The sequence below is a fragment of the Thamnophis elegans genome, chromosome 6, assembly GCF_009769535.1.
Source record: "Thamnophis elegans isolate rThaEle1 chromosome 6, rThaEle1.pri, whole genome shotgun sequence".
Lineage (NCBI taxonomy): Eukaryota > Metazoa > Chordata > Lepidosauria > Squamata > Colubridae > Thamnophis > Thamnophis elegans.
Window position 1 is genome coordinate 18,053,755 of NC_045546.1, and position 16,570 is coordinate 18,070,324.

General features: G+C 37.7%; 1 protein-coding gene across 1 annotated transcript in view; it reads right to left on the reverse strand.

Moving 5' to 3' along the window:
• CWF19L2 (CWF19 like cell cycle control factor 2) overlaps positions 1 to 16,570 on the reverse strand; it is a 93,168-nt gene that overhangs the window by 24,109 nt on the left and 52,489 nt on the right. The window contains exons 11-12 of the mRNA XM_032219876.1: positions 12,841 to 12,966; positions 11,181 to 11,318 (exon numbers count right to left, since the gene is read on the reverse strand). Of these exons, the coding sequence (XP_032075767.1) occupies positions 11,181 to 11,318; positions 12,841 to 12,966 (264 nt within the window). The remainder of the gene's footprint in view (positions 1 to 11,180; positions 11,319 to 12,840; positions 12,967 to 16,570) is intronic.

Genomic DNA, 16,570 nt, shown 5'->3' on the forward strand with positions numbered 1-16,570 from the left:
TCCCAATCATCCATATACAGCAAATATGAAAAGATGGCTAACATAAACAATTGTGTGTTTCCCAGAAATTCACCAGCCCATTAACATCACTGTGGTTCATATCTCAGAAGAGAATTTGTGCAATTCAATACTATGTTTATATTTGAAAGAAGAAAAATCTCAGCAAAGTCTCCCATAAAATTATTTCCACCCTTATTGATAGGAAACAACCCTGAAGAAAGCTCACAGTGGTCACCAACTGGTGGTCCACGAGAAAAATTTGGTGGCCCGCAGAAAAATTATTTGCATTTTTATATTGCACTAACTACCATTTATCTTTTTAAAAAATCATATTAGTGGTCCGCGGGATTTAAAATTATGAATTTAGTGGTTCCTGAGGTCTGAAAGGTTGGTGACCCCTGCTTTAGAAGACTCTCAAGCTGTGTCGCATTTTCACCAGGTTTTAATTTTATGTGAGAGGGTGTTGTTTATTTTCTTTTATTCCATTTGTTTCCAGCATTTTACAGATTGCAGGGCAGATGCATGGCTTGGAAACACTACATCAGAGAATGACCTGAATGTGGTCAGCGACTCCAAAATGAAAGTGAACCAGCACTGTGAGGTAGCTGCCAGAAGGACTAACATGATCTGGGGTGCATTAGAAGAAGCGTGATAACAGAAATGTGAAGTCTGCACAGCACTGATATGATCACACCTGGACTTTATACAATTCTATATACTTCATTTCCAGAATATTGGCAGGCTAGAGTGGTTTCAGAAGAGGGTGATTAAGATGATACTTAAGAAAGTGCCCTATGAGGATAGAGTTCTTGAGATGTTTAGCTTGGAGAAAATGCACACAAGTACAAACACAAATACACTATATACATATACGCAAGTACAAGATATAAATAGAGTAAAAAGCCAGAATCAATAATACCCATTAGACTTCCCTTCGGTTGCAAATTTTATGTTTCCCCTCTATATGCAATAATAAGTTTATAATTATGTCATGTTGACGTATATTTTCTTCTATGTTTATTGGGTTTTGAATAATAATTATGTAGGAGGGAGAGTTTTGCATTCCGGAGAGGAAATAGTTCAAAGGGGTGAGAATTGAAAGTGCATTTCGTTTTCTTAGATTTTTCACTTGCCCATTACTGTTTATTATTCTGAAGCACCAGATAACACCATAAAGCAAATTCTAGACCTGTTGAGACCTGTCTATAAGCAAGGTCTGTTTTCAGAACAGACACAAGCAACTCAAAACCCAAAAGTGAGGAGTTTCCATCATTCATAAACTACTGTATTTTTTGGAGTATAAAACGCACCTATTCCCACCCCCCAAATGGGCGAAAATTTGGGTGTGTCTTATACACTGAATGTAGCCCCCACACACCCCCACCAGAGGCCAAAAACGCGAAGCATGGAGGCAGTGATGGTCTATGGCAATCCCTGGAGCCTGGAACAGCTGATTGGGGGTATTCTAGCAGGCCGATCCACCCGCCAATCAGCTGTGCTGAATCAGGCTACAATAAGTGCTGAAGCTGATCTCCGGTCAGAGTTTGCAGCAGCAATCACATTCAGAAAGCACAGTAACTTATTCAGCAGGATTCAAAATAATAATAATACAATACAATACAATAGCAGAGTTGGAAGGGACCTTGGAGGTCTTATAGTCCAACCCCCTGCCTAGGCAGGAAACCCTATATCGTTCCAGAGAAATGGCTATCCAACATCTTCTTAAAGACTTCCAGTGTTGGGGCATTCACAACTTCTGGAGGCAAGCTGTTCAATAATATACAATACATTACCAAAAGCAGGTTTTCCAAGGTAGCAGTAAATACAAGCAAAACACAAGTAGTTTCACTTTGAGTTCTCGGCTAAGCCAGGCTCCTTCCTGTTTCTTTGTTGCTCACATGGCAAATTTCAGAATCCAAATAGCCCTTATAGCTGACTTAGTTGCTATGCCAATTCATTAGCTGACCTTGTTACCATGTGTCAGCTGAATACCATGGATGCTGGTAGGCAGAGGCAAAAATTTTCTTATTATTTTCTTCCCCAAAAACTAAGTTGTGTCTTATACTCCGAAGCATCTTATACTCTGAAAAATATGGGATATGTGAATTTCCAAATGACACATGTGCACACCAAAAAACAGACTATGACTCATTTTCTACTGCAGCAATTACATCTGCCAGAGAAAAAGTTTTGAAAACTCTGGATTACCTTTCTACAGTCAATAATGCAATTATATGCGGAACTCTATATGTACATCACAGTATACGGCGCTGAAAAATATCTCTCGAGATTTCCCAAAACAAAAGAGGTCATTGTAAAACTGAGATAAGTCTAGTGGGAATTTGAAAGACCATTGTTATTTCAAGGAGTTTGGTGATATATTTTGAGTTCTCCTTTATATAAAGGAAAAAGTCTAGAAGTTTAGAGCTCATTCTGCGCTGGCTTGCTTGTTTTTCGCTCTTGCTTGCTGAACAATGAAGGGGGGTGGGAGGGAATCAGTGGTGAAATTCTTTTTTTTTTTACTACCGGTTCTGTGGGTGTGGCAGGGGAAGGATACTGCAAAATCTCCATTCCCCACTCCAGGGGAAGGATACTGCAAAATCTCCATTCCCCACTCCAGGGGAAGGATACTGCAAAATCTCCATTCCCTCCCCACTCTGGGGCCAGCCAGAAGTGGTATTTACCGGTTCTCTGAACTACTCAAACTTTTTGCTATTGGTTTTCCAGAACCTGTCAGAACCTGCTGAATTTCACCCCTGGAGGGAATCATATGTAGTTTCAAAGCTTTTCCCACTGTGAACGTCTCAGACTTTTGATTCTCATTGCGGAGTCATGTGCCAGCCAGTCAAGGCCAGGATCTTGCAGTCTCATGACTGTAGTGGGGACCATGAAGTCAAGTTGAAGTCACATTTGTATAAAAACTGAAGGATGTCATCGTTTGTGGAGCTTCTGCACAGAATCTACCACTAGGTATTGTGGAAACTGATTGCCCTTGAGATACCTCAGCTGTCATTATTAAGGATCTCCCTGTAAGAGATTTTAGTGTTATCTTGCTTTGTATTTATGTTGTTTTTTATGTTACGCTTTTAAATTTGTTTGCTTGAGCTAATAATAAAACTTAAAATCCCCTTATTTACTGAAATGTTCACGAGCTGTGATGGCGCAGTGGTCTGAATGCAGTATTGCAGGCTACTTCTGCTGACTGCCGGCTGCCAACAGTTTGGCAGATGGAATCTCACCAGCTCAAGGTTGACTCAGCCTTCCATCTTTCCGAGGTGGATAAAATGAGGACCCAGATTGTTGGGGGCAATCGTGACCCATCAAAAGCGCGGACGACAAAAGCGCGATCGACAAAATCACGCCTTTGACGTCATCACAGCGCGACGAAAAAGATCGAAAAATTCAAATAAAAATTAATAAAAATTAAATTAAAGCAAGCCGATTCACATAAAGGTAAGGGTTAGGTTTAGGGTTAGGGTTAGGGTTAGGTTAAGGGTTAGGGTTAGCTTTAGAGCGTTAGCGTTAGCGTTAGGGTTAGGTTAAGGGTTAGCGTTAGGTTTTTCGTTACTTTAACGGTTAGGTTTAGGGTTAGGTTAAGGGTTAGGTTTAGGGTTAGGTTTGGGGGGCTTAGGGTAAGGTTTTCGCTTTATTTTTACATTTTTCGAACTTTTTCGTCGCGCTGTGATGACGTCACAGCGCGCTTTTGTCGAGCGCGATTTTGTCCTACGCGCTTTTGTGGTGGAACCGGGGGCAATATGCTGACTCTGTAAACCGTTTACAAAAGGGCTGTAAAGCACTGTGAAGCGGTATATACCGTCTTTCCCTGAAAATAAGGCAGGGTCTTATTTTCTCTTGACCCCCGAAATAAGCGCTTGGCCTTATTTTCGGGGAGGTCTTATTATTTTTGTGGTGCAGGAGGTGGCGAGCAGGGTCACCTCATGGCTGCTGCTGTGTTGCAATATTTTCAGGGAGGGTTTATTTTAGCACATGCACTCAAAAGCCTGATTGGGCTAATTATCCGGGGAGGCCTTATTTTCAGGAAAACAGGGTAAGTCTAAGTGCTATTGCTATTGTCTCTGGATCCAAAAGAGCCAATTGCTTGCGCACCTCAACAGTACCCTAATACTTGGCAACAAAATAAGCTGATTAGTTTTAGTCTCCCCCGCCCTTCCCACTATAAAGACAAGGCTTCTCCCTGTTATAAGCCTGTCACACAACTATCTCTGATGTGTGTTATGTTAACTAGATGTTCTATTAAAAAAAAGGGCTGGACACTTTTCACACTCACTTCATGAAAAAAGAACAAGGCGAGGGTTGTTGTTTTTTTAAATCAACCATGTTAAAATATGTTGATGTATAGCATAAAGAAATGACCAGCAAAATGACAGTCCTATTAATTTATTGCAATGAGAAGGACAAACAGTTCTATGACATTTTAAAGAAAACCAATATATACATATATTATGGAATAAGCCTAGGATGACAATGTGCTTGCCAAAAAGTACTTAGATGTCTGCCCAACTTCCTACTCTATTTAATTATATTTGTTTAGATTCTTTTAATTAAAATTTTAAAAAATGGGAAGCTAACATGCCAAAACAAAGAAATAACCTCAAGCACATCATACATGTCTATCAAAGTCTTTAGGGCCCATTTCAGTACTCAAGGTTGTGAGGGGGGGGGAGACGACTTTAGCTCAGTCCTTTTGTTAAGGCTTCAAGGTCACACTCTCCAAGCATCTACTTCAAGACAGTGCCAACTGTCAAAATGTCAAATCTGGTCACTGGTCCAAAGGTGTTGAGGACACCTGGTCTAAACTTTTAAAGATCACGTTTCACTTTGTGAGAGTATCTGAAGCTGAAGAAGCCTATTCTGAATCTCCAGTAAATCATTATTTCAGCTTTTTGAGCATTGTTTAAGGAACTGCTATTATTGGGAGTGGATGGGGAAGCTGGCCTTGAGTGACCAGCAATTGCCTTGAAAAGGCCAGGCTCAGTTATGGTAACAGGGAAGGAAAGAGCACGGCTAAAATGTCTACTTTGGCAAAAGTGTCTCAAAATAGAAAAGGGAAGAGTCAGCAGAACTCTACAATCAAAATCCTGCCACAACATAAGCTTGAGTACAATTAGTCTTTGCTTAACAACCATTCGTTCAGCGACATTGGAAGTTATGATGGTGCTGAAAGAATGGTGCAGATAGTCCTTGACTTATGACCACAATTGAGCCCAAAATGTATGTTGTTAAGTGAAATATTTGTTAAGTGAGTTTTACTCACTTTACAACATTTTTGCCAGAAGGTTGCAAAAAATGATCAAATCACCTTGGGACACAGTAATGGTCATGAAAATGAACCAATTGCTAAGCACCTGAATATTGATCACACGATCATAGGGATGCTACAAAAGTCGTAACTGCATTCAAATAGTCTAAGTCCCATTTTTCAGTGCCGTTATAACTTTGAACTGTCATTAAATGAACTGTTGTTAAGACAAGGACTACCTCTACTTAGGCTTAGCCCCTGAAGTTACGACCACTGCAGGCACCCCCAGTCATGTGATCAAAATTTGGGCGCTTGGAAGTCTGCCCAAAGTTAAAACCATGAGAGCTCTTCAACTTCCTCCATTGGCCTATCTCCCCACTAACTCTGCTCTTTTGGCCTCCTCCCCCACCCCATGCCCCCAGCTGACGGTTTGCTATATTTTTATTTTTATTTGCTGATGATGCAACGTAGCTCCTGGCTATGCAGGGCTTTCTTAATAGCAGTAGTAGACTTATATACCGCTTCATAGGGCTTTCAGCCCTCTCTAAGCGGTTTACAGAGTGTCAGCATATTGCCCCCAACAATCCGGGTCCTCATTTTACCCACCTCGGAAGGATGGAAGGCTGAGTCAACCCTGAGCCGGTGAGATTTGAACCGCTGAACTGCTGATCTAGCAGTAGCCTGCAGTGCTGCATTTAACCACTGCGCCACCTCGGCTCTTTCTTCCCAGCAATTTTCTCATTAGATCTGAGGAAGATTTGCAAAGGGCCAGATTGAGCACAGCAGAAGGCCTTCGCAAAAAGATGGTAATGGTCAGCTGGGATGTGGAGCACACGGGGTATGAACTCTGGAGCGCAGGGGCGACTGTAACTTTGTGCCACTGCCAGGGACTGCCAGGGCTGCAGTTTCACATGGCGCTGCTACGGTAACTATGGCTTTCTGTGGCACGGAGTTGAAGAGCTTAATGTAGCCCCAGAAGTGTCACACACCGAGGAATCCTTGAGCTACAGCAGGACAAGCAACCCTACAGCTGCATGGTTCTGGGACTGCTTGGTGCCCACAAGGCAGGGTGCAGAGCAGTCAAAAAGGCAGCGAATGCAGGGAATAGGCGGTTGGGGAGTTGAAGGGGAGGCAGTGTCTTACCTGAGAGCCGAGGTGGCGCAGTGAGTTTTGAGTTTGAGTTTTATTTCATTTGTATGCCACCTTTTTCCCTAAGGGCGGCTCACAACTCAAGCAAGGGAAAGGGGGATACAAACAATTTGACAACAACACAGAAAAATACATAGTTAAAAAGCACAACAATCATACCATTCAAAGTGCAGAGTGCAGTACTGCAGACCACTTCAGCTGACTGTTAGCTGCAGTTCGGCGGTTCAAATCTCACCGGCTTGAGATTGACTCAGCCTTCCATCCTTCCGAGGTGGGTGAAATGAGGACCCAAACTGTGGGGGCAATATGCTGACTCTGTAAACCGCTTAGAGAGGGCTGAAAGCCCTATGAAGCGGTATATAAGTCTAACTGCTATTGCTATTGCTATTACCTTAGAAGAATGGAAGGTCAGGCCTGAGAGAGGCCAAGCTGGGAATGGCTTGGATCAGGTTGGGTACTTAGCTAACAACCAATGGTATAGTATAGCCGTTATTGTCATTGTACAAAACAAATACAATGAAATTGGTTAAATCCAAAATGAATTCTGTTAATGATGGCAACAGGGATTGCCACAGCTACAGTATGTGATGAAATCACATGATTTCGAGCCTCGTAACCACACAGCTTAGTGACTAATGTTCTGATCCCAACTGATGTCGTAATTTGAAGACTACTTACATATTTGATTCTAAATTTATTAGCGTTATTTTTAACTAGTTTTCTATTCGTCAACCTCTGTGGGCTGTTTCCGTTCTTGCTAGTGAACTAACATGTGTTCTGGTAATAATACTAATGCAATACCACTTCAAGATGCCCCTTCCACATGAATGCAAGAGTTACAGCTACTGTGAAAAACTGCCAGAACAAAAAAAAGGTGTACAGATTGTGTAAGCTGCATCAATGCGATTTTAAATTGCCATGGCAACACTGACATCATCCAATCTCAATGGTAGAATATGTATTCTAAGAATGTTAGATTCCAAATATATTACAGAGAATAAAACATATGTGAACAGAAAAGATTTTAGACAAATGGACTACAAATGCAAAAAAGAAGAGTTTAAATGCATGTAATATTATTTCATTCCAATTAATAGATGGATTTCATTACTCAAATGTCTTTATTAGTTTAACTCCTATCATATCTGTATGAACCTGAATTTGAATGTAGAATATCCACCAACAATTTGTTCCATTGAAACAAAGTCAGTGAATTTTATTTGTTAGATTATTGGTATGTTATACAGAATATATCTACAGGAGTTCTTTTAAAGAAGCAAAACTATTTCAATTTAATTTCGCTTCTCTCATACAATCGAAGCAGAATAAATTTTCTGCATGGGACATCAGTATTATTAGATGAATCTCAGTATTAATAAATGAGTTTGTCACACAAACATATAAAATCACTATCTTTGTAGAAATGAAATGAAACCAAAAATCAAAAGGCTAGATTATGTGGTTAAAGTTTATAGATTTCTATCAGACATCTTTGTTCCTGCTTAGATGCTGAATTACTGCTAAGAAATAGATTGGGGGAAAAAATCAATTATTCTGGAGGGTTTGCTATAGATATGTTAGAAAAGACTGTTTTTAGAGAGCTAATAGTTTAGTTGACAGAATTGAAATACATCATTCCCATACAAAATGTAGTTAAAAGTACTACTGGAAAATATTTCCAAAAGAAAAGTTATAGCCAGTGGTGATTTAATAATTAAAAAGGAAGAATAACTGAAATCACATAATGTGCAATGGCCAGTATGCAACTTCACAAAAATTAAAAACCTGAAGGAAGCCAGAAATGGATGAAATTCTTCTATTATACAAAGATAGCACATTGGATGATGGGGATAATCATATTTTACTTTTAGTTTTTCTAAATAAGCTGTTAAGTAATTACAGGTAAGCCTTCCCGAAGGACATTTCTCCATCCTTTCAATGTTCACATTCATTATGCAAAGAAAATCTATTCACTTGGACAGGTAACAGTTCCTAATAGATACGGTCAGTGGCTCCTACAAACTAAGGTATTCAAACAGTTCCTTGGCAGAGTTTCTGGAAAGATATGTAAAATTTCCCTGAGGGCAGAAAAACTAAAATAATTATTAATTGATAAGTTTGGGGAAGTTTAGCATTTTAAAAATGTGTGATGATTCCCAACACAAAAATGGCCTTGGCTAGTGACATAATCCTGGTGTGGTGAGGAAAAAAAAATACACAAACAAGTTTACTTGCTATTCCCACTTCATTTTTTCTTTTTTAAAAAAATTTAGAAGTAATTATTTTAAGATTATTTTCCTATATGCCTTTGTTATTTTTATTCTAACATCCTTTTTCTGTGATTGAAAAATCACTTTTCTCAGGATCTAAGCAAAATATTATTTTACGGCTTTTCATAATTTTAATCTTTTATATCAACAAATGTATTTTTATTTCTTCCTCAAATAAAGATATCAAACAGTAAGTCATCCTGATCTGTAGATATTATAAATAAAAATGAGGAAAAAAATTAGAAGCAAAAATCCCTAAAATTAAAATTTGAATACAGATTTCATCCATTGTTATATATCATGTAAATATAATTCCCTTCTCCCTCCCTCCCCCCGTTTCTCTCCCTCCCTCCCTTTCTCTCTCTCTTTCTCTCTCTCTCTTTCATCCACCCACCCCCGTGCATGCTAAAAGTCAATCCATTACTCTATGAAACTAGCTTAAATTCTTTATTCCAAAAAAGCCCACTCTGAGTCTTTGGGTTAATCATCTCTCTCTAAGATGTTGTAAGGATTAAGAAGACTTAATGGTTTTTATATGGTTCAAATTTTTTAACCTTCTTTCAAGTATTCAGCTAAATATAAAATTATATCCATTCCTAAACTGTAAAAAAAAAAAAAGGACTAGTAGAAAAATTACTTCTCAGACCAATCTCTTTCATAAAAACGAAATGGCTCTTTTAAAGTGAGATGGAAAAATTTGTAGCCCACATATGGTAAAATTACCTTCAATAGATCCCCATCACCCCTGAAACTCAGACCACTGATTTACAACTGTAAACTTTTAAGAAATAGGAATTCAATTTCCATTTGCTTTGCTTTTGCAGAACAGCAAATGAAAAAGCACAACTCTTGGGGGGGGGGATCACACTGTGACAGGTAACAGGAGGCCATGCCTCTCTGCGAATCTGCCAGAGATACAAAGGCAGCCCAGATATTCCAACACAATTTTAGCAAGCAGATAACAGAATTAGAGAATAGGAAAGGGATAATGGTGGTATTCAGCCAGTTTGACCAGTTCGCCCAAACTGGTAGCAGAAATCATAGGTGGCCCACCCCTGCCCACTTGTCCAAGCTCTATGCCATCCTATTTAGGCACGCTTTTGAGGCTGGGCACATGTGCGGAAGGCACACACATGAACAAAGCACATGCATGGAAGGCCGGGCACATGCATAAAAGGTGCAAGCGCCCACTTCACACGTGTGTGCACACAAAGTGTGTAGATGCGCACTGGACAAACCAATAGTAACGAAATGTGTAATCCACCGCTGGGGATGATGGAATCTTAAAAACTAGGAGGAATATTGGGAAGAGGAAGTATATCTTCGAGGGAAGAGGTGGAATGGCTGGTAACCTAAGATGAATATAGGTTGAATACTGGCTTTTGAAAAATGTGTTATTTTATTAAAGAGCAATGTTGTCTGGAGATTGAAATGGTCTCTGCAGTACCGATGTACGTTAGGAGTGCTAGTTCAAGGGGAAGACAGCTGAAGTGCAGCAGTGAACAATTCAGACAAGTGTGCTCTACCAATCCAATTGTACTAATGCTAGACCGAGAGAGAGGTCAGTATCACAATAATTGTTCAGTATCTTTAATCTTTTCTGAAGTCTACTTAAGAGTCTTCAGAAATAGAACAGAGTACATATAAATTAAACCAACATTATCGAGCGCACACATAAGCTATTAGAGAACATTTAAGCTGCATGTTCCCCCTTTTTCAACATAAGATGTGGCTTCAGTTCTTTTCAGTTGATTATCATTATAAACAGGCATGAGAGCCCAAGTTGAGTTGTAAATTACACTTGAGAAACTAGGCTGGAGTAACCAAAAGGAAACACCTAATTGGAACACTTATATTGATTTTTCATCAAATCATTAGAACTCACAAAAAAACATGACAGCTGTTTCAACAATAACAAAGCTCAAAGCAGAAAATAAAAAGGAAGAAAGAAGAAAGTATAAGGCAAAGATAGATAAAGAAAAAACAAGTGTTGAGACACATCTCTTTTGTATTTATGTTGGAATATTGCACACAAATACCTAAGGGGCGGAGCTTGTATTATGAAATTACAATGCGGATTTCACGATTTTGACAAACCATACAACTGCTGAGCAGATTTATGTGTATAAGTATGATTTTATCTGTCTGCAATCTGTAAATTAGTATTAGCAATCTTACTTTTATAACAACAGGGTTTGTTAGGATCCTATTATAAATCTATTGAAAACTAAAATTCAGGGACATAAGAAATATAAATGCCACAGAACAAGCAATTGATATTCTTGTTCTTAAAAATGGAATTTCCTTACATAATCTATTAAATGAAAGCTCTGTTATCTAAAATATTACACTACTAAACTAATTTCCTCAAAATTAAATTCTAATCTAATTTAAATTAAGTCTAAAGACATCTTAGAATATACGAAATAATAGTTTAAAAAATTAAAATATCAAAAATGTACTTTTAATTTTTAGAAAGAATTCAGACTGTCAAGTCTTACCTTTGATGCCATTCTCATGAAAAGCTTATTTTGATCCTCTGATGTACTCATCTTTTCATTCCTGATCAAATCCTTCAGGTCCAAATTATCATCATCTTGAAAATATCGGATTCTTTCCTTATCCACATGAGTAGGTATCTAATAATCAATATCAAAAAATCAAAATGGTTGATATGATTGCCAACTTATTTTAAAACAAACCCATGAAAAATATTATGAATCATGCTACCACAAGCCAATTGAAATTACAGGTAGTCTTTGACTTATGATCATTTGTTTAATGATCGTCAAAACTTATGATGGTGCTGAAAAAACTGATTTACAAGCTTGGAACTTATGACTATTGCTACACTTCACATGATCATGATTTAATCACTTGGCAATTGGATCGCTTTTACAATGATTGCAGCATTCTGTGATAATATGATTGTAATTTGGAACCTTTCCAGACATTTTCCAACAAGCAAAGTCAATGGGGAAGCCAGCAGGAAATGTCTCTGTTAATGATCATTGATCACTTAACAACCAAAGGGGGAAAAACTCATAGAATTGGATGTAGTCACATGATACCTCTTAACTGCTGTTTAATGATGAATTTTCTGGTCCCACTATGATCATAAGGACTTCCTGTTCAGAAAATTAGTGTCAACAAAATGTAAATTGATAGAACACATGGAGTATAAAATATAACTTTATATTTGGTATAATCAACAAAATGGGCATCTGGAAAAAGCTGTTCAAAATTATTGAAAAGCATCTTAAAGATATTTTTTCATAGAACATGTTTACAAATCATTCCTTCAAAGGGAAAGCAAAAACAGGGATGTATAAAGCATTTCTATTCAAAATGGACTGTTCCAACCATTTGAAACACCTTGTTCCTTCCCAAAACAGCTCAAGAAAATGTTTAAGGTTGAAACCGACATTTCAAATCTTGAACCTTTGGAAAGTTCCTAGAGGAAAATAGATAAAGTCGTCATTCCCCTTACTGATGAGCTGATACGAGCTCTACTATTCCACAGAAGTCATAATAAAAGAGACAAAGGAAAGTTTGATGATATTTTAGAAATTGTTAAGAATTTGCTTTTTAAGGTATATGAGCTTCAGGGTAACTATTGCTCTAATGCTAGATATGTTTAGGGAGTATAAACTAATAAGAAGTAGTCTATATATTACTTATTTTATTAACATACATATGTACTAATAAGTAATATATAGAGTGGAGTGGAATGGAGTGGAGTGGAGTGGAGTGGAGTGGAGTGGAAAAGAAAAGAATAGAATAGAATAGAATAGAATAGAATTATAGAGTTAGAAGGGACTTTGGAGGTCTTCTAGTCTAACCCCCTGTTTAGGCAGGAAACCCTACACCACTTCAGACAAATAGTTGTCCAATATCGTCTTAAAAACCTCCAGTATTTAAGCATTCACAACTTCTGGAGGCAAGTTGTTCCACTGATTAATTGTTCTGCCTGTCAGGAAATTTTTCCTTAGTTCTAGGTTGCTTCTCCCGTTGATCAGTTTCTACCCATTGCCTCTTATCCTATCCTTAGGTGCTTAGGAGAATAGTTTGACTCTCTCTTCTTTGTGGCAACCGCTGAGATATCAGAACACTACTGTCATGCTTCTCCTAGTCCTTCTTTTCATTTAATATAACACCCACCATTTGATTCTTCCTCCTTCTGCCTACATGATCCAATGTTTCTTCCGGAATATTAACAGGCCATGCCCTGCCAGATTTATCCATTCTGACCAAGATCGCTTCATGGTCTTCTTGAAAACCAGTTTTCTATATTAAGATAAAAATAATAATAAAGGAGACAGAGTTAACAAACACTGAAGCAGGTGTTGCACCTTAATTTATAAACTCAACAACTGTTATATAAAAATACGCCATTTAAACAGAACATGAAATCTAGAAAATTCTAAACATATTTTTTACTAAAATAAATATAGAATTAAGACCCTTCCAAGAGCAAAAACTATACTCTACATATACAAATGACCCATTTGGTATAACTAAGTGCTGATACTCTAAGTATGATTGAATATATTTCAACTTATTGGACATGTATTATACACATTATTCCCTATAACCTTTAAAACATCAAATAGCATTTCATCGCACTTCAAAGTTTTGTGATTGACATGAAATATTACCTTGAGCTGATAGGAAAGTGTCATGGAAAACCAAAATTATACCTACATCAGAGCCCAACCAATCTTGGTTATATATGCCAGATTTTTGTGTTCATCCACTATCATGTCATCTTTACTGTGGAGGAAAAAACTGATCCACCATTCTCTATTCAGTGTAGGATCGAGATTAGGTTAAAAGGATATAACTCGCATTAGGATTAATTTGGTCAAAAGTTTCTAAGAGAATCTGGAAATGGAATTGAGCCTCTTTTCTAAGGTAAGGATTTGTACTTTCCCAAATAGCTAACCTTTTTTTTTCAATTTTACTTTTTATTTGTACAAATAACTAAGTAGTCATATCCAATAATGTCTGGAATGTTCTACCAACCAACAGCAGTGACGCAGTGGCTATAATGCAGTATTGCAGGCTAACTCAGCCCACAGCCTGAAGTTCAATCTTGACAGGGCTCTTTACTTTACTTCTTTACTTCTAAGGTTGGTAAAATGAGGAACCAGATTGTTGAGGGGCAATATGCTGACTTTGTAACAGAGCAGGGTTGTCAAACTCCCAATCACATGGGCTGGATGCGTCACACGCTGGCCACGCCCATGCCCGGTTTAGCAAAGGGGGGGAAAGTCCTACTACGTCACGTGACGAAGCCGTGACGATGTGAGTTTGACACCCCTGGCCTAGAGGGTGCTGTAAAGCACTATAGGGCAGTATATAGGTTTATGGGCTATTGCTATTATGATTATTTTTGTCTGCTTACCAATAACTCTCAAATTCTATTTCTGTACCATCTGTATTCCTACAATCAGTAATATATCAGGGTATATTAAGTATATGTTTATTTTGTTTTTTCTTAACGTAATGAATGGTAATAGTGACTGTGTTTGTTTTGGCTCAACATGATAACTAAATTATAAGAATTAACTATGGGTTAACATTGTCTCTGTGCCTTTGAGTCGGTATTGATTCCTGGTGACTGTAGGTGCCTTGGCAAAGATTTTGAAAGTGGTCTGCCATTACCTTATTCTTAGGATTAAGAGAGAGTCCAGGGATATCCAGCTGATCCTAACACCCAAGCTGGAACTTATACTGTCCAGAGGCCTCTAGCCCTGTGCTTTAAACATTATACCAAACTGGATTTAATTTAATGTGCAAAGCAAGCCAAAGAATAATGAGTGCTAAAAAGAATAAAAGAAAGGTTTCTTTCCCACTCCACCTATGAAAATTAGCAAGAGTCAGATCCTTTCCTTATTCTTCAACATTTGCAGGTATGACAAAATGTTGTAACCTTCATCTCTTTTATTACACGCATCCTTTAGACATGCTTATTCTGGTTTTCCATGAAAGCTTCATAGGAAAGCCTGTCACCATATAAAACCGAATCTGGAATAACATTTTCAACTTACTTGCATTAATAGAGGCCTCCATAAGATGCAAGTGTGTATTTCTATTTATAACCTTTGTAAACAGAAATTAAGAGCAGAATATAAACTTCTTGCTCAGTCATTAAAGAAGCAGCCGCTCACTGTCTGTTAATTGATTAAATTAACTCTAATAAGGGGGATGTCATCAAAATTGGGCACATTAAAACTGACTTTGTCAACTTTGATATATGCTGAAATAAATCTCTATCCAAATCATTTTCAGGCAAATAAACAATGTGTTGATCTCACATCTGTCCTACCACTAAATAACAGCCCACCCCCTGAAAATTCTAAAACCTACTAAAGGGAAAAAAAGTTCTATAGTTGTGGAAGTATCAAAGCTCTAAGGGCTTAATTATATTCTTCAGAAAAACCAGGACAGCAATAATAAGTGTGGGGAAAAAACTGCAGATCTATACATTTTGCCCTTGTTATATTTTGATCTGCCACAATCTCTCTCCTCCTGCACAAAAGATTAATCATACTTTTTGCATAAGCAATTTTTTTTGGGAAAAGTTAATATTTTTTGTCAACTACTAAGCAATATTTTGTATTATGTCCAGATACGGGACATGCTTTAATTACTAAATGTTGCACTTCAAGTAAGAAGAGTCCCTGATAATGAATACAGTAGTTTATTTGAATAAAAAATAAAAAGAAGGAAAATTTGGATATTGGCATCAAAGGTATTCACACGTTTATTTGTAAAATAATGAGAATTTCTTCTTGCCATGCAACTGAATTCCATGGAGACTTTGAAAGAAGTAATATTACAAATCTCTCATGCCCTGTAGATGTTTTATAATACTTTTACTAAATCATTTTACTTATGTATTGTTCATTGCTGTTGGAACAAAAGTTTTTCATTCATGGTCTGATATTCCCTTTATATTAGTACTTTATTTTATATAACTACTATTTTAAAAGACTACTTTATATAACTGTCCAAACAAACTATGAGAATTTCTCACTAACAATATATAAAATTGAATTCCATGCAGCATCTAATGCCACAAATCCCTCATAACTTGCAGATGTTGGTAAGTATTGTTAGTAGTCCTGCCCAGAGGAGGTATTCAGCTGGTTCGGACAAGTTCACCCAAACCAATAATGGAAATCGCGGGTGGGCCTACCCACTCACCCCAGCTCTATGCCGTCCTATTAAGGCACGTTTTTGAGGCTGGGCGTATGAGTGAAGGCATGTGCGCTAGCAAAGTGCATGCAGGGAAGGCCGGGCCCTTGCACGCAGGAGTGAACCGATGGTAACAAAATGTGAAACCCACTGCTGAGTCCCACCCAAAAAAACAAACCTCTATGTTGCTCTTGGACAACAATCTTCCATATAATGTTTAAGAGACTGGACTAGATGACCTACAAGGTCCCTTCCAACTCTATTAATATGTATCTGTATCTTTAAATTATCTACTAATTCTGAAGTAAGTCAATGAAATATGCAGTAACATATGCAAATAACTGTAGTCTAAAATATCTGTCAATCAAAAATTCCCATTCAAATTTCAGGGAAGCTCTTTCATAAATTACTTTCAGATGAGCTTATCCATATCAGGAGCTTATTTTATTATTTATTTTTTGCTTAAGAATAGTGACAGATGTTTTCCATCAGGCGTTCCTAAACATGTCTAAAAAATGTGCAAATCAGAGACAGAAATCTGTCTCCCTCCAAATGTTGTTGAACTCCTAAAATCCTCCTCCTCTCACTTTATCAACTAATTCATACTACATACACAACCCACAGAGTTACATTTTTAAATGACATAAATGACGTAGATGAGGAAGACAGCATGAATTTCTTTGGAATT